At 45.3% G+C, this 26593-nt stretch overlaps 1 protein-coding gene across 9 annotated transcripts in view; it reads right to left on the bottom strand.

Annotated features, from left to right (window-relative positions):
- Creld (Cysteine rich with EGF like domains) overlaps positions 1 to 26318 on the bottom strand; it is a 40578-nt gene extending 14260 nt beyond the window's left edge. For 7 of the 9 annotated variants that reach the window (XM_075873435.1, XM_075873436.1, XM_075873437.1 and 4 more), the window contains exons 1-8: positions 25658 to 25738; positions 21251 to 21445; positions 14747 to 14829; positions 14270 to 14333; positions 10631 to 10739; positions 8171 to 8259; positions 4044 to 4275; positions 1522 to 1614 (exon numbers count right to left, since the gene is read on the bottom strand). In XM_075873435.1, coding sequence (XP_075729550.1) covers positions 1522 to 1614; positions 4044 to 4275; positions 8171 to 8259; positions 10631 to 10739; positions 14270 to 14333; positions 14747 to 14829; positions 21251 to 21445; positions 25658 to 25723 — 931 coding nt within the window. In that variant the 5' untranslated portion in view covers positions 25724 to 25738. Of the gene's footprint in view, positions 1 to 1521; positions 1615 to 4043; positions 4276 to 8170; positions 8260 to 10630; positions 10740 to 14269; positions 14334 to 14746; positions 14830 to 21250; positions 21446 to 25657; positions 25739 to 25893; positions 25916 to 26154 lie in introns of those variants that run through there. The other 2 variants (XM_075873431.1, XM_075873434.1) reach the window with 2 other exon arrangements.
- Positions 26319 to 26593: the final 275 nt, after the last annotated feature.

Here is a 26593-nt window from a genome sequence, read left to right as displayed (position 1 = left end):
CAAGAGAAGGGCTGGATGTCCGAGGAACTGGTCGTTGACTGGATTAAGACCGTCTGGGCAAACAGACCTGGAGGGCTGTTACAACGGAAAGCCCTCCTTGTTTTGGACAGCTTTAGGGGCCACTTGACCGACCGCGTCAAGAACCGAGTTGCCGCAACTCGTACGGACTTGGCCGTCATTCCCGGTGGCCTGACGAGTGTGCTGCAGCCGCTCGACGTATGCGTCAACAGACCATTCAAAGTGGAATTTCGCCGATGTTACTCTGAATGGATGGCTGGAGGCGTCCACGAGAAGACCCCTACAGGACGGCTGAAGCGGGCGTCGCTCCAACAGGTGTGTGAATGGATTTTGAATGCGTGGCGTGCCATGTCAGTAGAAGTAGTTGCTAAAAGCTTCAAGGTAACGGGAATTTCGAACTCCATGAACGGCACCGAAGATGACCGTCTCTGGGAAGACGCGGACGCCGAGGCGAGCTCCTCCGAGAACGAGGACAGCGAAATGGAATCCGAATAAAAACATTTCTGGCATGTCATTTGTGACTCTTGCACTCTGCTACTGTTGCATAAACAGTACAGACCTTTGGCCTGTACTGCCTGTACTAAATCGGCCTGATTCGTGTAAGGGCCGCACCTAGCAAAATTTTCGAAAAAAAAGTGCGGCCCTTACACGAGTATATACGGTACCTCTTTGACAGGCCGCACGAACTCTCTACTTTACACTACAGAACTGTGAATTTTCTGATCCAGGTGCCCTACCTCATGTCTTTATATCAGACCTTTGCACAGTCATTCTAGTAAAAAAATTCACTTTTATCTTACAACGATTTTCTAAAAAGAAGTTTTTTTCAAAAACACGCTTAAGTACTCTTTTCTTCTTTTGCCCTACTTGTAGAAACACAATCTGTAACAGAAATGTTGCAAATGCCTTTTTATAAATTTGACAATGTTTTGAAGTTCCTCTGTGAAATGGAAAACGCAGCAAGGTGCGTCAAACTTGGCAAATTTTTTTCTTTATTTGGGCTGTGTTTGCCATTTTCGCACATTTTTTTCTTTTAAAGACAGCATAAATATGCGTGAGTATATAACACAATATTATGTGTTAAAAGCAGCTGAAAAAAGTTTTGACGCGATAAATTAGGCCATAAAATTCGAACAAACAGAGAAACAGAGGTGAGCAAAAATTGGACGTACACGCCGCCCCCTTTAAATACTTTCATCGCGCACTGGGAGCTTTTTTCGGAAATAAAATTTAGTTTAGTACACTTTCAATGTGCCCACATCACATATCTGAACCTCTTTGTTTTAGCCGAAAACTTCACAATATGTCACAGTGAGGCAAGTGCGTTTTCCTGCAACGCTGCATCATAAAGGAACAAATTCGACTTCTGAAAGACATACAGAAACATACAGAAAATAAACATATGAAAGATGTACAGTTAGATCTTTACTAGAATCATTATCCAATCGAACCCGAATTTTGGTGCTTTCGCGAACCTCTATACAAGAACAAAGCTCTACTCACTCATGCATTTGTAGGAGCCCGGCGTGTTGGCACAGAATGTGTTTCTCTCCTTCTCGCAGAGGTTCTCTTCAGACTCAATGCACTCATCGATGTCTGCAGTACAAAGAGAAAGAACGAATTTTCACTATGCACAGAAGACCTAACTAGAAGGAATACTAAAGTAAAACACCAAGTCACTTCAGGCATCTAAACTATTCTTTCAGACCATTATTGTCATTAATTTCACCGTTGTAGAGTAACTAAAGGTGCCTGCAACACTTCTTTAGCAGGATCAGAAAAACACTGCTGATCAGTAGAGGCTCCTAAGAGACTCCGGTAAAGACTCCTGAGCCATACATTAAAGCACAGCGTGCAGCCTTGAATTTCTATTATATTTTCAGTCAGCCAGAAATCGTTTCCTTTTTTTTTTCGACAAATGATGTCGTACACCCAAACGACCACGCCATATACCCCATTTTATGGCCACTGGCCGATTTGGGCAATATGAGCTGCATAGTTCCCACGTCTATCACAGGAGGCCGCCACGTACTCACGCATGCGTTCGCGATAACATTGAAAGTAAGCATTTTAAAAAAAAAAAAAAAGCATGATGTGCTCAATGTCGTGACGCGCGTGTAACCCTTTTTCCCCGTGCCATTCCTCCCTGCTTGGCTTGTAGAGTGCTCGTCGAGACAAGAGAAAGCAATTACTGCTTGTACTCGACAGACTCCAAAAACTTTTGTGGGAGTTGATTCGTGAACTAACGAACCCCTTTTATAGAAGCCATTTATTCAGAGTAAATGAAGGTCAAAGTCTCGTTATTCAATTTCACACTGAAACTCCGACACGTGAACATCAGCATAACATCGTAGATATTGAAGTATTTTTGCATATTTAAGCGGCATTGATTGGATGGAATTTCCCAATACTTGCTATTCCTAAAGATTAGGCCCCTCAGACGTAGGAGCACATTGAAAACCATTTTTACCATACAGTTGAACCCCTTTTAGGAGGCATGCTCCGGGTAGCAATTCTTGTCTCGTCTCGTATGTTTCTCGTAAGCAGAGTACCAGGCATGCATTTTCTTATCTACCCGTATTTTACTGTAGGAACACTGGTGTCTTTTATAAAGGGGTTCGACTGTAAATGATTACATAGGTCTTAGCAGACGCCATCAAAGTGGCACTTTTGGTACAATAAAATTTCTATTTACAAAGACTAGAAAAATCATTTTTGTCTTTACTGTCTTTAGAAGCTTTGTCGTAGGATCTCCTTTATAGTTTAGTATAATACCAAACGACGCAAAGTTTAATGTATAACAAATGCTAACACTGCAGATGTACTGCTTCTCCAACTGACATTCATCTTTGATGACAAATAACAAGATGTACATTCGTCTTGTCTAAAAGGCCGACTAAAAGGCATGAATGCCTGACAGAGCATCATACCCATTTCTTTCCCACAAATCCCTCAAATAACAGAGGCAGCTATATAAGCTTAGCACAGAATAAAATATGTGCGTAATACAAAAGAACTATGCCAACACAAGAATTATTTGCGCAATGCAATATAATATCAGTAAACACAAGATTAAAACAATTCTGAGAGTGTAGTACAGATATATACAAGGACCACTAAAAATGTAGGTTTTAACAGCGGATCCGTTTAAGTAGTATAAAGGGGCTTGCAACCCTTTTTTAGCATGGTCATAAAACAATACCGATGGGTTGCAGCTCCCGAGTTAAGGCTCCGGAAAAAACGTGAGCCAAACATCATAACGCAGCATGCGACCAGGAATTAACGAAAAATTCTTAGTCAGCTAAAAACTGCTTTCCCTTCTCTGGACAAATAAGGATAGTAGCTCAAAAACCACTGGTCACAGCCCCTGTTTCAGCCATGGGTCGATTTGAGCATTGCACGCCCGGTCATTGCTCGGGCCGCCTGAAAAGGCCGCGACTTATTCACGTGCGATCGCACTGCAAAGCTGTGCATTTCAAGAAAAAGAGAAGTGCTTAAGGTCCTTCATGTTCTCTCATAGTTGCTCACCTAAAAATAGGATTTTAACATTAATACTAAAAATATTTACATAAAAGCAAAGCGGCTACCACCTCACAATGTGTGTCTCCCCCCAAAATTTTTTCTAAATTTTTGCCACTCATTAAGGTCATGGTATTTAGTTTGCTAATTATGACTGTTAATTAGTACCTTGCTTATATTATAGGTCGGTCACAAGCTCCACTGTTAGTCCAGCTTAGCACCACTAGTGCAAACTGCTCGTATTGTTCTTTATAATTCCCCCCCCCCCAAAATTTTTTCTAAATTTTTGCCACTCATTAAGGTCATGGTATTTAGTTTGCTAATTATGACTGTTAATTAGTACCTTGCTTATATTATAGGTCGGTCACAAGCTCCACTGTTAGTCCAGCTTAGCACCACTAGTGCAAACTGCTCGTATTGTTCTTTATAATTTTTTTTTTCAAGTGAGCTAGGACAAAAATGTAACTCAATACATACAGCAACAACATAAAATTATTTAAACTCACCGACGCATCCCAGCTCTTCGTTCATGGTGTAGCCAGCGGAGCACTCTTTGCACGCCTTGGGGCCAGCCTCAGTGCAGGGGCCCTTGCACGATGGGTCGCACTTGGTGCAGGTCCTGGTGCCATTGGCACCCGGCTTGTCTTCATAGTAGCCCTCGGTGCAAGAGTCGCACAGCTCACCTGTGTAACCCTGGTGGCATTCGCACTTGCCGTTGCCCTTGCGCGTTCCAGAGCCCTGTCAAGAGCAAAAATTAGTTTAGCCGGGTCTATCCGTGGGACTAGGTTGTGCAATAATTTGCAATTGTCTATAAAATTAATATTATACTTTTATTGAAAAAGAAATCATTAGTTCATTTTTGGGATGGTGTTTGTTCATTAGTTCTTGTAGTGATATACATATCATATTTCTTTTAGAGCAAAGCTGTCTTGGTCCACCCTGTGCCATTACTGTCATAGTAGCAGTAGTAGTCACAAGTGATACAACAGGAGGGGAAAGTAAATAAATAAAACAAAATGATGATAATGCTGCCTATCAACACATTATCGAAACTTGGCAGCCAAATTTAATGCTTTACGCAAAGGCCAACAACCTTGCTGCCCAATAGCTTTCACGGCATGAAACTGGCTACAATTTCTTTCATGTACTAAACCTTTTGTAGTTATGCACAAGTTATAACTACTAACTTGTTAATCAGAGCTGGTGAAGCATTTATTTATACATAGCTGTCACAAACAATACCAACACAGTACTGTACTTTGAAACATGCATCACTGGTGTCCACATGTTCTTTACAAAGTGGTGATACCGTGCTCGTGTGTCATCGATCACATTTTTCTCGCTCACACTGGCCTAACTGGCATAAAATAGCCTAAAGTGGCACAATAGATGAGAGTTGGTTGACATTATTTCACTAGTTTAAAATGTTATTAACGTTTGTGTTGCCAAGCGCACAGTGCAAACAAGGAGGTATTAAAAAAAATTGCTGGAGTGAAAATTAATGCTTAAGAGTGAAGCTGTACTCACCAAAGGATGGTGGCTGCGGCCGCCATGTTACTAGGGGCATGAAAAACTGTCACCGTTCGGTGATTAAAAATGGAGCATTTTCCTTGTACGCCCAAATACTTTATGGGGTCACTTTTTCAGGTCAGATAGTGCTCCAAGTGCACCTTAGTGTTACTAGTTTGCCTTGGCAAAAAAACTCGGCTTGGAGGTAACGTTTACAGGAGATTAAGTCACCAATACTCGTCTCTATGTGTTATATTGTCAGGAACAGCTATCTTTTATTTATAATTATGTAGTGTTAACACTAACAGGTCAAAACCACTAGATTTTTAAGTGGCCACTACCGGAAAAGAGCATGTTTTTGAGCTCTCTGGTGGGCAAAAGCTGGCTTCACTTTTGCTGGCAAGGCATTGCGGGAGCTTCCAGTCCAGCAAATTTTTTTTTAATACCCCTTGCCTATGGCAAGTAAATGCACATTCTGGGACTTCGAGTATGTTATGCCTTTTGTTTGTGCATTTTTGTCAAACTTGGCAATCTTCTTAATTACAAACTAGATGCTAGAATTCATTAAAAACAGGATCAGCTACATTAATTTTTTTTATTTTGAACAAACTATCAAAAATCATAGTGCTTGTTACAGCTGGGTTTGACTGTACTATGATTGATTGATATGTGGGGTTTAACGTCCCAAAACCTCCATATGATTATGAGAGACGCTAAAGTAGAGGGCTTCAAAAATTTTGACCACCTGGGGTTCTTTAACGTGCACCCAAATCTGAGCACACGGGCCTACAGAATTTTCGCCTCCATCGAAAATGCAACCGCCGCAGCCGGGATTCAATCCCACAACCTGCGGGTCAGCAGCCGAGTACTATACCACAACCTGCGGGTATCAGCCTTGACTGTACTATGTGCGAAAGGCAAAAAATTTGTGACTAAAGCAAATTCAATTATTGAAGTGTGAGCGAGAATCGAATACTTTGAAGTGAAATTGCAGAAAAAGTTGTAGACAATTCCCATGCATACTCTTATGAGCTAGCAACAAGAAAATGTTTCTTTTGGCTAGATTGATGAAGCGCTGGCAAGGGTGTGTTTCTTAGTTGACTTACCATCAATGAGGCAATGCAGAGGCTGCATAGTATTTATGTATGAGATTTGATCCAACCAAAGCGTTGTCAACACTGCACACATAAAAGGCAAGGACGCTATTTCCTCAGCCTCTTCTTTCAACTTTGTGGACACCCAACTCAAAGCTTCAAATCTGCCTCGCATACGTCAGTATATAAAAAAATCTGAAATTTTGGATGCTAAAATCTTCGGCATGCGATTTCATGCCCAGTTTATCATCTCCATGTTGGAGTCGGCATTGTCTCGAGTCAATACATTTGTGACTATAGCAGAGCCCGAAAGGCAGCTTTGCTCCAATCAAGTGTGATGGGTTGCAGCAACTGAAGGGCCCACTGCCAATCGGACGTTGACTGTATTTATCCTTGGGAAGTTCGAATAGTTCGAATAGGAAAACTATAGGGTGAATAGAATTGAATAGCACGCACGTAATCGAAAAATATTCTAGATTTCGAATATTTGCATACACCCCTACTCTACTGCTGTATCATTTGAACATTGTTGCGGTGCCCTCTCATGTAAAATTGAATCCTTCAGAAACTGCATGAGTGCTTGAATAGTCATTGAACTATCTTCGACACAGCAAAGTAAATTGGCAATTTTACTGGCTTCTTTAATGAAAGTTTCAATGCAATAATGGCATGGGCAATGGCAGCAACTACGCTCAGTTACAACCTAAGAAAAATGTAACCTCTGCAACAAGACTTGGCCGTGCCTGCCCTTCACCGTGAAGGACAGTTATACTAGCTGGTTTCCCTTTAAATACTTTTTCTCGGATGAAGTTACTATACATATGTATTACGATTTAAAAGGCCTTTACTAATACACAAAGCATTAAGTTCGACTGAGCTGCAATGTCAGGATCGGTGATAAAATTTAGAAGGACGTTCAAGTTTGCTACATGAACATAGCGAAAAAAAATGTGTGTTCGTATGGGAAAAGTCAACTATATAAAACACCCAAGAAGCGCTTCGCATCAGAAAACTGAGAAGGCATTATTGTATGAAACATTTAGGCAATTGCACTCGATCGCAGTGGGCAGAACAGACTTCTTTTTAAAAAAGCTCTTCAAAACTTTTTCAGCACAAGAAAATGCTGATGATCGTTAGTTAAGGCTTCTGACAACATAGAAGCCGCACATTATGGCACAGCATACTGCATAAAATTGAGAATTCTCAAAGTAAGCTAGAAAGTGCTCTTCTCTCTACAGATGATGCTCTACAGTTGAACCTCTTCATAAGGGACATGCATGGAGCAGCGATTCTCATCTTTTATATGAGTCGCCGCTCTTCTAAGCAGGCTCCTACGTTATGCATTAGCTTATAAACCTTTACTTCGATGCAGCACACTGGTGTCTCATATACCCCAAGTGTGTGTTATGTCAGTGTCTCTTCATAGGGGGTTTAATCGTATACCCTAATTACTGTGCCCTTTACCAAAAGCCTACCTCTGTCAGTCAATTTGAGCGTTGCGAGTTGCATAGTTACAATGGCCATCGCGGAATGCCACCGTGCGCCCACGTGCGCACTCGTAAACACAATGAAAGTAAGCCGCGCGTTCGAACAAAAACGAAAAGAAATCCAGTCGAGGTCATGAAGCATGCCAATGAAGGGACACATCTTCTTGAACCCTTGCCGTCCTCCTCCCTGCGTAGCTTTCAGTGCACTTGCAGGCACGAACGGAGTGAGAGATTTTGGAACATGTGACCAATCACTCTAATCCCACTCATACCTGGCGGGTTCTAAAGTTCTTTGAGGCAGTTGACTAGCGAAGCAATGAGCTCTTTCAATGAAATCGTTCGGCGATTACTTGAAAAAGTATTGCAGGGCCCCTCTAAGTTGTAACCGAGCGTAGAGCTCAACAATGCAGGAAGCGCCATCAGGAGAATCTGGGTTACAAGGGGGCAGTTGAGATCCGTGCAGGGAAAACGCAACATTAGAAGATGCAAGAAAGTTGACCGTACGCTCACAATAGAGACAAAAAAAAAATGTAAAGCCCGTACTTTGCACCTGCCATGCCCGTTACATGGGTTCTCAGCTCCTCCTGTGCAAGGATCGCAGTTGGGGCCATAGTAGTTTTCCGGGCAGCAAGCTATGAGGAAGAGACAACAAACCAGGTACATGGTGCGACATTGTTATAACCCCGCTTCCCCCCAAAACTACCCCACTACAACACCCCTGATACACATCCCTGCTGTGATACCCCTATGAAACACCCTTACACCTCTGAACAGAATTTAGACTGCACTCTGGTTCATACATCTGATGCAATGCTATGGAAAGTATGCAAGAAGTTTGGTTAGCAAAACATTTTGCAAGTTTACGCAAATTGTGCTTGGATTCAAGCACTCCCTGTCGGTGCTACATGGGAGATGCCCGCTATGCGCGTCCTACAGGACAAAAATAAAGTTTTTCCATTCCATTGGATTTCGTAGTTGTAAACATGGTCTCCGTGACTGGGCCCGGCTGCGCACTAGCCGACCTTATGATGGACGCCACCATACGAAAAAAATTCGGCAGTTGCCATGTACCTGGCGATCGACATTAGGCGAAGCATGCGGAGGGAAGGTGACCGTGTTGCAATTTTTTTTATCGAGCGACATTTCATGAAATGATGCTAAATATACGTACAAATGTTGCACGCACAGACATACTATATTGAATAGTTGCAGATGTTTATATAACCAGTTGTTTGCACTTGCACAACGATGCCAACTAGAACATGCGTATTAGCAACACCAGAAGCTGATATGAACTGCTGATGCTCATGACGATGCTGGCCCTGGACACTGCTACATGAATCAACTTCAGCGCATGGGAACTAAACACGATTGACATCAACCTGACGTGACGGGTGTATCAATGCAGTACATATGTAAAGTTTATAAAATTGGGTAGGCAGCACAGCGACCACTATTGACGTTTCACGAAGATTAGCATCTATATTTGATAAGTAGTAACGAGACCTGGCATAGCTATGTGGTAAAATGCTTGATTGCCACACAAAGTGCTTGATACCAGCTTGGACCCTGACATTTATTCTTTGCATTCGTCGGGTCGACTCTACCTATGTCGGCTATTTGTTAATGCTCGTGCGTTAAAATTATCCATGTGTGCTCTCGTCGTTCCTGGGTAGATACAAGTGTCAATAAACAGTGACACATACCCGCATACCAGCGGCACATACCCACCGTGGGTCTGGCAGGAAGTGTTCGATGACGCACGTGATGGTATTATGACATTATTCATGTCTTGACCAGCGCGTCATGTTTTTCAAACCATCTTACCCTCCCATGCTAATTTTGGTTCACGCCAACTTAAGAGGGTGACCATGAGAGCACCCGAACGTACGCAACTAGATAGATAGATATGCTCAAAGTCGCAGAAGTTTGCTAAGAAACGCTTCGCATTTAAAGAAGCAAAGCTACGTGACCTAGAACTAGCTATTGACCAATATATAAATAACGAGGTCTGTGTGTTTCTAAGGCACAAAGAATTTACTATGGGAGGTAGAATGATTGAATATTTCTTAGTGCGAGCATATCTACTACAAGAAGTATCGCTACGTTCTATAGAGTTGCACCAGATACATAAAACAGAGTATAATTTTTGGGCTTTGCTGAGCGCCAAAGGAGCTCAAAGGGATGCCACTATGGAGGGCTCCCAATGAAATTTGACTGCCTAAGAGCCTTAAACATGCACTTACAACCAATATTTGTATTTTATAACATCTTAACTTGGCCAATGCAGTAATAACCATGGTTAATCTGGCGAGTGTACTATCATTTTGCAATAGAAAGCACTCTGCCGTGATAGTTTAGCTGGTTGTGCAACACCCACCAGAACAAAACAGCAAAACAAAAATTGTGACTAAGTGATATCTTTTTTCAACAAACAAAGTTGGCTGCTTTCTTCAAGATGAAGTATCAACTTGCTCAGCAAATGATCATTCTAAAAAAAGAAGTCCATGCTAGCTTCAGTAGACCGACTTGACCTAATCATGGCGGGAAGGACCACATGACCTGGCAATGAAACCTCGGTAGCGCTTTTACCTTTGGAAATGCAATTCCCTCGCACAACAAGAGCACAAAAAACAAGAATCATTATGACAACAGACAAATCACTAACGACAAACTAAAATAGTCATCATCTGTCTTATTCCCGAGATTCAATTGCCTTAAGGATTCATTAAGAAATTCTGGTACTAATGTACACTTTTTGCATGCAGATACAATTCCTACACAAATCACTCGACAAGAAAAGGTTAATAATATAGTGCACACGGTCCTCACTATATTATTACATAGCCCAAAATTCAATTCAAGCTAGTTTTGCTATCAACCATTAATAATTTGTGAGAAGACATTTGCTTAAGTATTGCTACAAAAAATGCTTGGCCCAAGTGTGCATCAAAATCATGATGCAAAGAGCTCAAACCGCCAACTTAAATGTCTGGGTCGTACCTTTAGCCTGGTCGATGCACAGGTACTTGTGCAGATCGGGCTCCTCGTCCTGATGCTCAAACCACCACTCTTCCAAGTGTTCCTCGTACTGTGCGGCCATGTTTCTGCACTGCATGGATGATTGCAGAAGATCGCAATGAAAAAAAGTAGCTCCATAATAATGGTTGTGACTCCTCCCAATTCGGCAACGTGACAAGACGTCAGCAATACGTGCGGAGCAAATGACCGAGCAGGGCATCCTCAACATGAACATGCATCATAGGGGCACGTGGAGAAAACGCAGTTCGAGGAGCACCCTTCGCTAGCAGTAAAGAAGCAAGACTTCCTTTATCTCGTTGGCCTTCGTTCTGACAATATCGCTTTTACTGGCAGTCTTGGGCTTTACAAAAGGGCAAAGGGCCGCACAAAAAATTAAAATGTGGACTGCGCGGCCAAGACTGCATCACCACAGGACCGAGGCACCGTTTCGTAGGGCAAGGAACCAATCGACAGGCTCAGTAGTTATGTTGCCCTTGGGCAAGCTTTCGTCACAGTGCGTGTAAGTGGAGGATGGCTAAGACAAAGGAAACAGGCACGGGATTGTTTTTCGAAATGGAGAGCCTGAGCAGCGCTGTAATATTCGGAAAATGTGATCGCCGCAGTTTGCTGCACGAGTTGGCGAGCTTGTTTGCGGGTTGTAAAAAATTATGTCAGAGCCTGTTTCCTGGCCTTTTAAGGTGAAAGCCTTATATACTTTGTCAAATGGGAAAATTGTCCGTCAGTGTCGTTGTCATCAACATGAATGGTATTAAAAACTGTCAGCACCATCATCAACTTAGTCCTCTTAGCTGCATGCATAAAGAACTTTGCGAGTTTTGTCACTGTTGCTTGTCCAGCTTTCTTACACCCTGAGAGTGAAAATTGATGACCACAAAGCTACGAGCTAATCTGCTTGTGTTTTTTAGAAAGTAAACTACCGTATACACGCGTGTAAGGGCCGCACCCGTGTAAGGGCAGCATCCCGTTTTTAAGAAGCATATATTAAAAAAAAAGTTGTGTGTAAGGGCCGCATCCGCACTTTCCTTGACCCATGCGTATTCAAAATGCGCGCGCGTGTGTGAGCTACTAGGCGTTATCAGTAGATGATGCTAGAGAACGCAATTCTCATCATCACCATATAGTACAGCATTTGAATAATTTGTTGGTTTTCTTCATGCTAATATGTTCATGAAGTTGGCTAAAAATTTTAACTTTTTTCAGTAGTGTTCATACACCTGCCAACTAAAGGTTAAAGCGGGATTTTATTTTTAACTTCTGACACTTCTATACAAACGCACTATCCATATCGGCATTAGCATCACCAACTTTGGTATTTGTGCGTTGTTCGGTCATTGTGCTGTTCAGCCTGCCATGTGCTCGAGTTTTGCGCACCGTTGAATGACTCTGGGACTCGTAGCTAGTTTTCTGCAGGACGTTTACGTTTTGGCACGATGGGCAAGCAGCTGAAAAGCTATACAGCTGGCTATAAGTTAAAGGTGATCGAGTTTGCCCTCGAGCACGGGAAACGGGCCGCTGGCAGAAAATTCGACGTTGACGAGAAGTGTGTTCGACGTTGGTGCGCCCAGAAGAAAGCCTTGCAGAACACCAACATCAAAAAGCGCGCTTTCCGAGGAAAACAGTGCAAGTATCCTGATTTGGAAGAGGAGTTGCTCCGCTATGGGACTGAGGTGCGGAACGATGGTTTTGCGCTCACTACAGACATGCTGTGCATGAAGGCACTAGCCTTGGCACGTGCGAAAAATATACCGGCCGGGGATTTCAAGGCTAGTGCTGGCTGGGTGCGAAGGGACTCTCTTTTCGGCGAAGGACCACGCTGTGCCAGCGGCTGCCAGAAGACTATACCGACAAGGTGCTTAGTTTTCACAAGCATGTCATCAGCCTGCGCCATCAGCACAGTTATTTGTTGTCGCAAATAGCGAACGCTGATCAAACTCCTGTGTGGTTTGACTCTCCTGAGAACTACACAGTCGAAGTAAAAGGCAAGAAGAGTGTCGCCGTGCAGACCACCGGCGCTGAGCGCCAACGCTGCACTGTGATGCTTTGTGTGACCGCGGACGGGCGGAAGCTACTCCCGTACATTGTTTTGAAAAGGAAAAGAATTCCCAACGAAGTTTTCCCCAAGGGCATCATAGTTAGAGCCCAAGAGAAGGGGTGGATGAACGATGATTCGGTGCTAGACTGGGTGAAAAGTGTTTGGCAGAACAGACCGGGAGCTTTGTTGGCCAAACATTCACTTTTAGTATTGGATAGTTTCCACGGCCACCTTATCGATAAGATGAAGGAGAAGCTGCGCCGTGTCTGCACAGACATGGCCATGATTCCAGGCGGCCTCACAGGAATGTTGCAACCATTGGATGTGAGCGTGAATCGACCATTCAAAGTTGAATCCCGAAGACTCTACACGGAATGGATGGCAACCGGCAACCATGAGCAGACGCCGACCGGACGGCTGAAGAGGGCACCGCTTGCTACTGTTCTCGGTTGGGTATTGTCGGCGTGGAGCTCGGTGTCGACGGACATTGTGTCCCGAAGTTTTAAGGTCACTGGGATATCCAACAGCCTGGATGGCATCGAAGATGACTGTTTGTGGAATGATGGTGCTCCGCAACACACTATCTCGGACTCCGAGTTAGAGGACTCGTCGAGTGACGACGATTAAGCGCACACGCGGCATACTGCAATAAACGCTCTTCGTTCACTAACTGGTACGTTGTTTTTAGTTCACCAAAAAAAAAAGTTCGTGTATGGGCCGCAACCTGAAAATTAGCCCTCACTTCCTGAAAAAAAAGTGCGGCCCGTACACGGGTTTATACGGTACACGCTTAAATAAATATTCATACTAAGAACTAAATAGTTTCTATCAGATAAGAAACTTTCTTTTTGAGAAAAATACCATATGAAGTGCTTCGCCGCTTTGTGCTACATAGAAGTGTGGCAGCTTGGGCTAGTTGGTATGGCATGACGATAGTTATAGCGCGAGAACAAAACGACGACACAGAGACAAGAAGGACAAAAAAGACACGAGCGCTACAGACAATAAGGGTGTAAATTTTTCTTTTCACAACCTTTTCACCAGGTTGATATTTTATTGTATTTGATAAATACTTAATATTAATTAAAGAGGTCTTCTCTTAATAGTTAAGTATCCTTGATTGGGTAACAGTACTTTCTCTTGCAGTGGTTATAGCTGTGTTTTCATTGGATATAGTGACTTCATGGCACTGTATATCCGACACAATGCATAGCATTGTATAATACTGTATAAGCACTGAACAACAGCTGAGTAAACTTTATCGCACAAATACCGAAGGGAAGTGGGGCCCGTGTGAGGTGTACCGAAACACCTTTAGCTCAATTTCCTCAATCGGCAGTGTTCACTGTACATAGAGATAAAGCTTTTTTGTTATTTGTTGTACTTGTAGTTTCATCTGCTGACATCTCGTTTTTAAGTGCACAGAACATTGTACTGTGCATTAGTCTTGTTGTACATAATTGTAGCCACGTGTTGTATCCGAGAGACTGAGGGGGTCAGTCAAACCATGGTCGCAATAGTCTTTTCCCTTCACTCAATAAAAAAAAATAAAAGATGCACATCCTTACATGCTCCTGGCCCTTGACTATCTCCAGGCAGAGGTGCTCCTGGATTTCGATGAACCTAATCTCACTGCAAAATAGAAATACACACAAACACACACAAATTGAGCAAGAATTAATAGCTACTTGCTGAAGATAATGTCAAACTCAATGCTCAAGGAAGAAATAAAAACCACTTAAATAACTGTGCCAGCTTTAATAATTTTTCTTGTTTGCTTTTTATCTCAAACGCCACTTTATGTCAACTACTCTTTCGCATAAAAATGTGTGTTTATTACGAATCATAAAGGCCGACATTGTGAGAAATTGAGCAAGAGACCCCAGCAGAAACAAAAATACAATTTGCTAGGGACATAAAAATCCGCACTGCCTGTGTAATGTCTCAGTGCATGAGTGAAATAAGTTTTGAACCCACAGATGCAAGCATTAGGAACACTTTTTTTTGGTTACCACTTACAGCCTGTCCGAGCTTCCTCTCCTTACCTTTTCGAGTATTTCCCCATATTCCTGGACTCCCAGTCGACGTCTCCTCCATCGAAGCGACTCCTTTTTGTTCGCTCAATGCCCTGCACAGATGCCGTCATCCGGAACAATCGAACTTAGTACATAACTACCAAAGTCCCTAAGATGGCAGCATAACTTGTCGTGCTAATAGTACAATCGACTGGTTGATACTGAATTCTCACTATCTGCGGGAGTTCAGAGCACTCTCAAGATTGTAGCCCGAGAGAGCCAAGCAAATCTTAACACATTCAGCCTTCTCATTAATCCACAAGTGTGCTTCCCAGCATTGCCCATCCACCCAACTGTCAGCGATGTTCGAATGAATGTAGTCAAGGCAAGGTTCAAATTTTAAGAAAAACTGTATTGTGCTAAGTTACAGGTGAATCGGCAGTGGTTACATGTATAAGGAAACTGGACTCTGTGCAGGAGCTCGATCGAATACGTCCGACGCCACTCGCGTCTCGGCTCGCTCTGCGGTCCCGGCTCGAATCTCGGCTCGTTCTCCCCTCTCTGGCGATGCGTTGCTATGCGGTCCCGGCTCGAAGGCTCACTTTTTGTTTTTTGAATGTTCGTTGAACCAATGGGCAACCGCGTCGAGTGGACGCGCTCAGGGCTCGGAGTCCACGTTAACGCAGTGCAGCGTTTCCCGAGCAAGCACGGAGACGCTGCCGGAGAATGAGACGCTGCCGGAGAATTCAGCTGTGCAAACTCGAGTGCCCCTGACACGGCCCTCCCGAAAATTGCGCCTGTCCTCAGGCGTGCGTGTCGTTAGATGGCGATGGTTCCGTAACTTCTAGGAGCGGCTCCTTATATATACGAAGCTGCTCCACGTTGACGATTTTTTGGTTGATCATGCCCGGTGTGTGGGGTACTCTTTGGATCTCAGCCCTGTTTCCTCCGACGAGGGCCGTTATCTCGAACGGACCTTCATAGCGAGGGTCTAATGTGCCTCGAGCGCTCAACTCAAGCAGGACGAGGTCCCCCGATATGAACCTCGGAGTTCGCCGCTTCTTGCCGTATCGGACCGTTGTTTTGCGCTGACTCTGCAGTAGCCTCTCTCTTGTCTCCGCACGTCCCCTTGCAAAGTCGTGTAGTCTATGAGACTCGTCGATGTCTCCCTCGACTGAGGCGAGGTTGAGCTCTCCTGGCAGTTTTGGGTCGTAGCCGTGCATGAGTCGAAATGGGCTGTGGCCACTGTGACGATGCTTCGTGGCGTTGATTGCTAGTGTTGCTCGGGGTAGCTCCTTCTGCCATTTGTCCTTGTTGTTTAGCATTTTGTGTAGCACCTGTTTCAATGTTTCTACCATTCGCTCGATCAGTCCGTTTGATTGTGGCCAGTACGGTGGGGAGTTCCCAGTCTGTGATGGAATTGGTTGGTTTTCTTGTTCACGAATCACTTGGCTTGGTCCGTAATAATGACGCTGGGAACTCCAAATCGCAAAATCCACCGGTTTGTCATGAAGTCAAGGTAGTGCGTCGACGAAGTGCTCGGTACGGTCACGGCGTGGCGTGGTGGCGTGGTCGTGGCGTGGTCGTGGCGTGGTCGATACACACGAGGATGTGGTCTCCCTTCTCGTTTAGCGGACCCATGTGATCCAGGGATATCACCGCATTTGGCTCAGTAGGAATATCGCGTGGGATGAGGCAACCTTCATTCCGTGTCGTGCGGGCGTTGATAGTCTGGCGCGTGTGGCAGGAGTCAACATACTCGCGTATGTCCTTTCTCATCGATGGCCACCAGTACTTTCGCTGGATCAGGTCTCTTGTCTTCTCGACGCCAAGGTGGCCGTTGTTGTCATGGAAAACAATTATCACACTGCTTCGTAGGGCAGCGGGAATGATCACCCTCCGACGGACCCGTCTTCCCTCGAGAGATTTCTTCACCAGTATGTTGTTTTCGATCTCGTAGTCTGAAGATTTGTGCTTGGCCTCCTCCCAAAATCTTTTGCAGTCAGTATCCCTCTCCTGAAACTCGCGTAGGCGACTGTGTTTGCCGACCACTACTGCGTAGCAGTGGAGGTCTCGGGTCGAAACGCCCTGGTCGAAAGCCTCTGCAGATTCAGACTGCCTCGAGAGTGCGTCAGCAGCGGAGTTCTGGCGTCCTGGCTTGTGCTTGACGTCGAAGGTGTACTCTGCTAAGTCGAGCGTCCACCTCGCAAATCTGCGGTTGCTGGCTCCCTTTTGGACGAAATATGACAAGCTGAAGTTGTCCGTGAACACTGTAAAACGAGGGCCTCCTCTCAGGTAGACCGAAAACTTCTCAGTGATCGCCCAGTGGAGCGCCATGCACTCGAGCATATTAGAGTGTAGACCACGATCGTGCTCGTTTAGTGATCTGCTTGCGTACTCTATGATTCGCTCCTTTCCGTCTTGAGTTTGAGAAAGCACCGCACCCAGCCCGGTTTGCGAAGCGTCGACGTGAACGTTAGTCGGGCAGTCTGGACGGAAGCTCACCAAAATCGGTGAGTTCTTCAAGGCGTGTTTTATGGCGTTGACGGTTGCTTCATGAGCGTCAGCCCATACGAAAGGAACGTCCTTCGCCAGAAGGTGCCGTAGCTTGTGCGTGACCTTTGCAAACTCCGGTATGAACTTTCCGTAGTGGTTAGCGAACTGCAGGAAGGAGTACAGCTTCTTTGCGTTGCGATGCGGCTCGAACTTCTCGACAGCGGCAACTCTGGATTCGTCCAGTGTTCGTCTTTCGGCGAAGATCACGTAACCCAGGAAAGATACTTTGTCTTGAATCAACTGCCATTTCCGGAGATCCATCTTCAAGCCATTGATCACGACTCTCCTGAGTGCTTCGTTCAGCAAATTCAAAGCCTCCCTCACTGTTGTGGCTCCCTGCCCGACATCGTCCATGTACGTAGCTGTCCTAGGTAAGCCATCGAACGTGCGACGCATGACTCTTTGCATGGTCTGAGGGGCCTTACAAAACCCAAAGGCCATTCGAAGGTATTGGTACTTTCTATATGGAGTGACGAATGCCGTCTTGTGTACGTCGTCCGGCTTCATTCGTATAGTCAGAAATGCCGTTTCACGTCCAACACAGTGAAGTAAGCCGATCCGTCGCGCATGACATCGTCAATAACGTCTTCCATGACGGGCATTGGATAAAAAAGGTTGATAGTTTTCTCGTTGAGCTTGCGATAGTCGTGTACCATTCTTCGTGGAGTCGTCAGGTGGTGCGGTTGGTCGACGACTATCGTTGGAGCACCGTACTCGCTTTCGCTCGGCCTTATGATGCCCTTGGAGAGGTAGTCATTTACCTGTTCTCGGATGAACTTGCGATCAGCCGGTGAGCACCTGTACGGCCTCGATAACACTGGTATATTGTCTCTGAGTTCGATGCTGTGCTCGGTGTGTGGACACATGCCCAAAGTGTCGCCTTTGGAAGTGAACGCTTGGTGATGCCTTAACAGAATTGCGTGAAGTTGTTCCCTCTCTGCCTCGGTGGCATCCTTCGTTATCTTCCGTGTAGCGTCTTCGACTAGACTCGTGAAGTCTTCGTCAGGTGCGGGACATTTCGTGTTGAGGCGCACGTACCCTTCGTCTTTGGAAACACTCTCGTCCGATTGCCGGCAGAACGTCGCAATAAGCGTGGTGTGGTGTGCCTTGTTTCGGGGGTGGCACTTCGGAGGATGAAAATTTTCCGGAGGGCTCGACTGGAACGATAGTCACATCGTTTGACGTGTGAAACGTTACGTCGACGTTCGCGACTCGTCGCCAGTCTGATCCCAGAATCAGGTCGATGCCGCTGGGCAACTCCGTTACCACGACGTCCTCGAGTCGCACATTCGTGGTGCCCAGTGTCACATCAAGCGTTGCAGCGAGAGTTGGGCATATGCTGCGGTTGAGAACTTCAATGTTCTCGCGCGATACCTATGCGTGCGTGGGAATGTCGTCCGTCAAGGCATTGGCCTTCATGATGGATAAGTTGGCGCCACTGTCAATGCACACCCGGATGGGTCGGTTGTTAGCAGTACCGGACACTATTGGTAATGTGCCGCCCGTCAAATGCAAAAAACAGTTTGCTTGCCTAGGTGACGTAGTCCCTGTTTCGTGGCTGCTATTGTCCCTCTTCGCTCGTTTCTCGTCCGCTCTGATCGTTGCTGGCGTTTTCGGCTTTCTACAATCACGGGACAGGTGACCGATGTCGCCGCAGTTGAAGCACGAACGAGCAGAGATGGGCCGCGGGTGTGGAGCTCCCGAGAAATCGCTGCGCGGGTTGGCCTTCGGCAAGTTGGCAGAGCTGCTGCCTGGCACCCGCTGGTTCGAACCCTGACCACGGCTCGCTGTAGACTATGACGGTTTCTTGTCGTTCTCGGCACACACGGTCGTGCGACGCCTCGCGTCGAGCAAAGCCGCTCTGTCAATGAGTTCGGTTACTGTGCCACACAGCTGCGCTGCGAGTGGGTTGGCCCATGTGTCGTCCTCAATGCTGCTGAGAATGAGGGAAATACATTTTTTCTCTGCTAAACGGTACGGCGCCTTGTTCAGAATGGCGTTCTTCGAGTACATGTACTCGACGATGGTCTCGTGGCTCTGAAGGCGGCGCTTCGTCTGCAGTTCGAGGAACTCCTGCATTGTCAGCTTTCGTTTGAATCGGAGAATGAGCGCTTCCTTCCATTGCTCCCAGGTGTCATACTGTGAGCCGTAGGCGCTCTGCCAATTCTTGGCAGATCCCGTCAAGCGGCTTGCTGCTGTCACCAACGTCAGCGATGGCGTCCAGTGGGCGAGCGCTGCGATTCTCTCCACTTGCATAATCCATTCGTGAGCACTTTGTTGCGGCGTCCCATCGAACAAGGGGATTGAGGATGACGTGTCGCTTGTGGAATGAATCTGGATCGGGCTTGTTGTCGGTGGACCTCTCGACAGCGTGTTGGCGAGAAGAGCTTGTGTGTTCACGAGCGCGGCGAGGATCTGGGCCATGAAAAGTTCTCCCTCGTGCGTTGAAACGGTCGGCGCGGCGGGGCGTGCCGCGTCTTGGTTGGTGCCGTCGTTCAGTGACGGTGGCCGCGTCGAACCCGAGGACATCGTTATGGCAGCAGGGACGAAATGGTGCAGCCCGAGGGTTGGAGTCGTCACCTGTTCCGTTGGCAGTGAAGCGTTCTGATGGGCTTCGTGCAATGTCTCACGTTCACTCGTGGTCGCACGGTTAAGCTGGGCTTGCAGGCTGCTCAGTTCAGCGCAAAGCCTCGCGTTGTCGGCGGACAGTGTCTCCAGGTGCGCCTGCCTGTCGTCGTAAGCAGCCTGGTCCTTCGTTGACAAGTACGTCGGCTCTAGGGCTTGGCGAGTGATGTTGTGGCGGAATTATTCTTGCGATAAGCTCGTCCTTTCGTCCGGAGCACCGTAGACCTCGTACTCTCAGCTTGTCGACGAGTTGCTTTTTCGTTGCATTGGCCATCATGCTGTGGTCGAGGGTCGTGAACACGCTTTCGACGATGGTCGTTTCGGAGTCCCGAGACGATGTACGGCGCGGCGTCCCTCCTTCTCGTGGCGTCGTTTCCTCCTCCGCATGCAGCTCGGTCGATTCACATCCTGTCGGCTGCGACATGTCAGCGATGTCCGAATGAATGTAGTCAAGGCAAGGTTCAAATTTTAAGAAAAACTGTATTGTGCTAAGTTACAGGTGAATCGGCAGTGGTTACATGTATAAGGAAACTGGACTCGATGGAGGAGCTCGATCGGATACGTCCGACGCCACTCGCGTCTCGGCTCGCTCTGCGGTCCCGGCTCGAATCTCGGCTCGTTCTCCCCTCTCTGGCGATGCGTTGCTATGCGGTCCCGGCTCGAAGGCTCACTTTTTGTTTTTTGAATGTTCGTTGAACCAATGGGCAACCGCGTCGAGTGGACGCGCTCAGGGCTCAGGGAGCAGCGTTTCACGCGCTCAGGGTGCAGCGTTTCCCGAGCAAGCACGGAGACTCTGCTGGAGAATTCAGCTGTGCGAACTCGAGTGCCACTGACACAACCTAAGACCAAACTTTTGAAGACGCAGAGAACAAGTAAAGTGACTGTGCAGGCCGGCTAAGTTAGAAAGTTGCAAGGAGACGATTAGCAACATGCAATCATGAAACAACCCATTGCCCCCAATACATATCAATGCCACCTACTGCTGACTACACTGATCCATGCATGGGTGCAGCACACAACCTCACTGAACTAAATCCAGGATCATGAGTAGGGTGCCTTCATGCTTTAATGCGACAGTATTGCAGTGCATGCTTGAAAATCCAGTCTTTGTGAATAGGATGATACCTGCTGTTTTTTCCAATCAGTTATTTCTGGAGAAATTTCATTGGATCTAGTTTAGTAGCCAAGATGGTTTGTTAGTTCAGCTTGATAAGACTGAGCGTTACGGGTGTTTGGTGGGGTATCAATATTTCTTCATTACATCAGGAACTTCATAAAAATTGGGTTTCGTTAGATTGACCTAACTGTACATTTAGCCGAATACAACACATACGAAGCAAGAAAAAAACTTACATTCTGGAATGTCTTGACTACAGTCTTGCAGGCTTGACAGGCGGGCAACAGGTCCTTACGAACGACGCGCTCACCCAGGTCGCTGATGTCTATGGCTGTCGCAAATTGCACTTCTGCTCTGCAGACAACACTGAAGCCAACGAGAAGAAGTCCCAACAGGTAGAGGAAAGCTGAAGACGGAGCCATGCGGGTCACCTGTGGAAGTGACAAAGTTGTCAGTGCAACTGGGAAATTGTTAATGATGCTGAAAGCTATCATGACACACTTTTCCAAATAATCGCTGGATGTTCACTGTATCGGAGCTTATTGATTCATGAACTGATTGCCACAGAAATTTCTCCCGCCCGTAAAGAATAGGTGATGTTACAGAGATTTGTCGCATGCTTCAAACACTTTCTCTCATCTCTTGTCCTGACAGGTGCACTGGAAGCTAAGCAGAGAGGGCTGGTATGGGGGAAAAAAGTTATGTCAGCACGTGTGATGAAGGCGATCACTTCCTGTTGCGATTCTTGCACGCGCTACTGTGGCTACTGTTCAATATTAGCGGACTATGGAGCAGCAATCGTGGCAAGAAGTGCATCGGATTTCAACACCACTCACGATTTATGTCAGCTATTCGCTAATAGCATCGTATCTGCTGTTCGATATCAAAGAGCAGGTGCTGGATGCTCCGAAGAGAGTGGGCATAGGCCTCTGTATGAAAAAGAGGCAACTGAGAAAATAGTAATTTCGCACTCCATTCGTAAACTCTCTTTGCAGCGCACAACAGCAACATTTCACTGAGATGTTCATAGGAGCGTTTGCTATCAGCAGTATGTTTTCCCACGAGGCTAAAGGGGTGGACCCCTGTAACAGACTTAACACATTCTTCTACCAGCATTTTTCGATGTAATGGTAGTGTCACATGACTACTGCAAAAAAAAAAAAAGCCAGGCCTGCGTGGAAGGCGCAGCACAGTCACAGCAAAAGCTAGAAGAGCGGCCTTTTACAGCTTTTCGAAACACTCATTGGGTAACTACTGCAAGCACACTTGCTTGATACCCTACGCTATTTTTCGTCATCCTTCTGACAAGCGTGGTATCCGCTAAAACCACAGGCAAGGAGTTATGTGCCAATTGTTCATGCAGTGGCTGTTGACGATGAATTATGGATGAAGTGGGTATGCACCACAGTCAATAAGGAAACAAGAACAAGCTTTTGTAATGGGTTGGAGTATTGGACGGCCCACTTGTTATGCTAGTCGCATTGTGCGACAATTGGTTGTTCTTTCACTGTTTTAAAATGCTTTATAAGTCGTATTAACGTGATTGCTTTACCGACATCAAGCCTGCCTAAGCCAAGTTTGACAAGTCACAAGCACCGGTGTAGCTCAGTGGTAGAATACTGGGCTGGCCCCCAGTGCGCGGGATGAAAGCCCCACTGTTTCGTTAGTGCAATGTTTTTTTTCTAATTTCGCGCTATGCGGTTATGGACACCGGCAGCGGCGGACAACTGCGCGTGACCTGTGTAGTGATCTCATAACAGCTTTCACTGTAAAAAATCAGGGCTAGAATTGTACTTCACAATAATTAACAATCTACATAGACCTACATTCTGAATAAAGTTTGGTTGTACTGAAGTGCACTAAATATTACTCGTGGAATTAAAGCACGCAAAACATCCATCAGATACCCTGAAAATGAGTTATAGAACCTCCTTTTTCGAATGAAAATAACTTGCTTGTAGGCGTGGGTTATACGAGCAAACAATTGTCATCTAGTGGCCGACTGCAATGGTAAAAACTGCACGGTAATGTAAAAAAATTCAAATTTATAAACTAAATGTGAATTAGGACAATAAGTAAATTTTGCGATAAACTACTCTTGTTTCTCTGAAGCTTTCTTTTATGTTCACATTTACATTTATATGACCGCTTTATTTTTAACATTCTCTAACAGACTGTAACAGAGGGCGCAAGCACTGACCCAATTGCAAATGATGAAAGAATTGAGCGTAGTCACCCGCTGATCCTCACTAGTGATCGGTCTTGATCTAGATTGCCTGAGACCACAGAGTTCACCATGTTCCATCATGACCTGGACTAGTGTGGGTCATGATTCAAAGTGTCGCTGTGACAAAGACATAACACGCAGCTTCACAAATAGGCTCGAACAAAAGCTTGAAACACAGCAGTGCATAAGAAAGCAAACTGCTGTGGTCTGTTCTTTAACTAAAAATTACAAGAAAAATGAAGATTGGTATAGCACACATGCAATTAGAAAAGCCAATATACAGTTCGAGTCAATCAATGGGCACCAAGAAAAGGTACACTAAATAGAGGCCACAATAATAACGTGATCGAATTAAGAAAATTTGCCGGTCTGGGAAGGAGTCAGCTGACACTAGACACAGCTTGCAGAGACTTTAGTAATGCAATGTGCATAAGTTTAGGGTTACGTGAAAGTGATCTTTCAGATCGCATAAGGTAGTGCAAGAATTAAGGTGAAGTAAACATTCAGTACTTTTTGAACAGCTTTCAAGATATTCAGCTGCCATTTCTGCAATTAATACGTAACTACGTTTATGCCCTCATATGCATAACCTTGGCATTAAAAGCATAAATGAGCATCAGAAATAAATAAACAAATTGAAAAAAATGCACAGTAGAATTCAGAGAAAATGAATGACTATTGTATTGGCAATAAAGTCTGGCTTCCCAAGCGACTGAGCTTGCTCCACTATGTAGACTCATGTTTTTATGCTTTTTCATATTTTTCACATGAAGGAGGTGAAACTTATCATTCTCATGCATCAATTTTAAATTTCTTACCTGTGAATAACACTTTGAAATATTTATAAACTATTTAAAAAATATTTGTATTTACAAATGACATCTATTCTATTCAAACACTTAGTTGAATGGCACTCTATTTATTCAATATTGAAGAACTTTTAATATTCACAAACCCTTACATAAATTATGTTCATTACAAGGATAATATTTTTTTCACTAAAAGCTATGTAGCAGGCTATGAACCATGCCAAGTTGAACAGCTCCAGATTAGTAGTATCATACAAAGAGCAGCGAACGCTTTAAATCAAAACAAGGTAACATTTCCCATCTGCACCTTTCAGGATGTAGCCACAGCAGTTCATATCTCAGGATTGAGTGCTAGGTAGCTTTGTACGCCCTATGATACACACATTTAGCAAACCCAAGGACAGCACATCACTAACACTTATTGAAAAGGTTCCTCTGACCCCACTTGCTCATTTATTAGTGTAAACACGGTGTACGACATCTAAACATTGGAAGAATAATAATAAAGTGATGCATGAGCATATGTAGGTTGTGTATAAACCCAAATAACTTTTGGAGTTTTATGTCCCAAAGTGAGACTATGAGAGACACTGCAATGGGGAAGGGGGTCCAGAATTTTTCGCACATTGAAGTTCTTTAAATTGCACAGGTCTTTTTTTCATTCAATTTGACATTGAAAGGGGCTGCTGTAGCCAGGAATCCCATCAGCACCCACGAGCTTACAAATTTTCTGAGCTACAGGCTAAGCTAGCACAGCATGTTGAGTGAAACCATGCAGTGAACAAGACTGAATTGAAGTTACTCGACCGATGCATGGTCAAATGACGTGAGTGCACCGTTCCAAGCAAGTGGAAGCCTTGTACTTTTCACGACAATGCGCAGTAAGTGGATGCTTGGGTGCGTTGGTACGACAACTCAGAATATAAAACAGTGCGAAAGATGGAGCACTAGAAAGTTGTGTGTATGTCCTCGTTTTCCTAGTGCTCAGTTCGCTTGCTGTTTCATTTCCCTAAACTCACAGTAAAACGCAAGTACAGTGTACTACACCACGACCCACGTAATGCTGTTCTTGGAAGGACTAGCATGATGATTCAACTGAATACAGTAGACAGCACACAGAAAGCAAACAAAACACATGGTCCTACAAGACTTAGTCAAATTAAGTTCAGCAGGGTATCAATGAGCCAGTGCTGCTGACTGATGAGAACCGCCAACCAGCAAAATGGACCACTGCGACCGACAGCAGTTATAAAGTTTTTAACTCCAGCTGAGCGGAACCCCCTTGCAAAGAAAACCACAAAAGCAACTGCACGTGAGGCAAACTGGCTGCGATTACACTTCATGCTTTAGTGTTATTTTGAGACGTTGAAAATTTGCGGCACTAACACTAGTGAATGCGTATGCCTCCATGCGCGAGTGTTGGCCTAGAGCCCGAATCAGAACCTTGTAGATTGAACAACGAGGAAATTATGCAAGACAATGAAAGATCTATGACGAGCACAGAAAGTTCCTTTGACACCATCATTACATAGATACGGTCGGCATTGTGTCCCGAACACCTGCAGGGAGGTTTTCGCGACCGTTCATTTTCCCGCGACAGCACATACCCGTAATGGAGCAGAAAAAAAGAGAAAAAAAAAACTAAGAACAGCGACATGGCAATTAAAGTGCATCCTTGAGCAGACCCGAAGAATACCGCCTAACCATGACCGACAGCAAGACCACGCTGCATGGTCTGCATGTCAGCGATAGTTAGTAAATCCAGTGGCGCCACTTTCCAATTCAATATATACGCGTCGTAAGAAACGATTAATTGAGACTTCATCGGCACGATGAAACCAACCTCTCACATCGGTGCATCGCAAAAGGAAGATGCGTGGCTATTAGCGAAGCAAATGACTTAAGGACACGCGTTAAACTGTTATTGATGATCTTAGTAAATACTAAGAGCTGAACAGGCGCCGGGGGCAGAGCAAAATCAGCTGTATACTCCGAAACCGGTCTTGGATGACGCTCAAACTCTCGTTCGCGGCATAGCGAATGAATGGGTCGGAGGCGATCGGCGGCTTTGCGAGTATGGAAAACGCGCTAGATCATGACTTACCTTTGAAATTGCTAACGGTAGGTTCAGAAACTCTTCGGGACCAGGTGAGGCAACGCGATCGCGTATTCCAAACGAAACACTCGCTCAGCGACACGCAACATCTACGCCGAACCACCAATAAACGGTGTCCACGAAATTTCTTCGGGGTGGAGCGGCGATGGTGATGGCGATTGGGCTGACTCCCTGCCCGCCGCTCATTCGCGGTTTCGGCTTGCCGATCCAAACGGCAATGGCTGTTCGTGCACGTATTAACCAATTGTATCCTTTTAAAAGAGGTGATGCGGCGTGGGACTGGGCTGAAGTATCTCACTTACCAAGCTACTGGCGTCACATAACGGTTCGCATAATCGCAAAAAAGTGCGAAACATCATGAAGGGTGAATATTATTCAGGCCCGCGGTTAACACTTGTACGCCAAGCTGATAGAATAATTAGATGCT

The sequence above is a fragment of the Rhipicephalus microplus genome, chromosome 9, assembly GCF_043290135.1.
Source record: "Rhipicephalus microplus isolate Deutch F79 chromosome 9, USDA_Rmic, whole genome shotgun sequence".
In the NCBI taxonomy this organism is placed as follows: Eukaryota; Metazoa; Arthropoda; class Arachnida; order Ixodida; family Ixodidae; genus Rhipicephalus; species Rhipicephalus microplus.
The sequence above is the reverse complement of the archived record's forward strand: the minus strand, read 5'-3'. Positions and strand labels throughout refer to the sequence as shown.